This window comes from Sinocyclocheilus grahami, unplaced genomic scaffold, assembly GCF_001515645.1.
Source record: "Sinocyclocheilus grahami isolate Dianchi unplaced genomic scaffold, SAMN03320097.WGS_v1.1 scaffold8241.1, whole genome shotgun sequence".
Taxonomy (NCBI): Eukaryota; Metazoa; Chordata; class Actinopteri; order Cypriniformes; family Cyprinidae; genus Sinocyclocheilus; species Sinocyclocheilus grahami.
In genome coordinates this window covers 1-974 of record NW_015511955.1, presented here as the reverse complement: position 1 = coordinate 974, position 974 = coordinate 1, and the positions used below count along the sequence as shown (strand labels likewise).

Below are 974 nucleotides of genomic sequence, written 5' to 3'. Positions count from 1 at the left end.
TTTATTCAGCTTTCAGATTATGTATAAATCTCAATTACGAAAAATGGACACTTAAGGCTGCATTAAATGCTTTTTAGATCAGATGCATATCCTATTTCTGCATTCATCTGGTCTTTGAGAGTGATTCGTCATTAGCATTGTCTCCAAAAATGATGCATGCATCCTTTATACGCTGGCACATCTGGTTATTTTATTCTTCAGAAGCCCCAGATCTTGGTGGACCCAGTGACCTCATCTTTACTCGCGGGAACCCTGATGAAGATGAGGAAGACACAGACAGTGATACCGATGATATCGATCACACAGGTGAGGATACTTCAGATGGCTCTTAAAGAACCATAATCGCTGTCACACCATGTAACACACATGTTTATGATGCCACTTTTTCCCCAACAGTCACAGAAGAAAGTAAAGAGGCCGGTGCTTTCAGCAACTTTCTGAAGGAGAGAAAGGAAACAGTGCAGGTGCGCAACAGGAAGTCAAAGTGAGGGCAGGAAATAGTCACTATGTATGTATACTGTTCCCCAACGTTGACCTTTCCACATTGAATGACTCTCAAATAAGTTGTTGTAGCTTAGTTGTGGCTACTTGCACACCCTGCTGCCACACCAGCTAGTCTGCGCTGAGATTTCAGAACTGCAAATAAAGACATTTGTATTAGAATATAAAAACAGGTTAAGGACCGCATTAGTTCAAAACCGAACATCAGCATGGAGTTGAATGCCTTGGGTCGCCACTGAGCATGTATTCAAACAAATACCCTCTGAAAAATGTCAGAACATAACTTGTTTATCTTTTGCATAATATATTTATGTATACTCTACAATCTTATTTGGCTGTTAATCAAAATGCTTAGTATTTCCTAACAACCTGGAACAGAAACCAAAATCTGCAGTTTCTCTTCTGACTTCCTGTACCTTTAACGTTCATGTTTCTATGATGGGAAATTAAATATTTTTATATATATATATATA

The 974-nt window shown here is 38.7% G+C and overlaps 1 protein-coding gene across 1 annotated transcript in view; it reads left to right on the top strand.

Moving 5' to 3' along the window:
• LOC107578002 (GPN-loop GTPase 1-like) overlaps positions 1–935 on the top strand; it is a gene marked incomplete at its 5' end in the record, with an annotated part of 9,512 nt that extends 8,577 nt beyond the window's left edge. The window contains 2 exons of the mRNA XM_016264014.1: positions 78–306; positions 397–935. Coding sequence (XP_016119500.1) covers positions 78–306; positions 397–488 — 321 coding nt within the window. The remainder of the gene's footprint in view (positions 1–77; positions 307–396) is intronic.
• Positions 936–974: the final 39 nt, after the last annotated feature.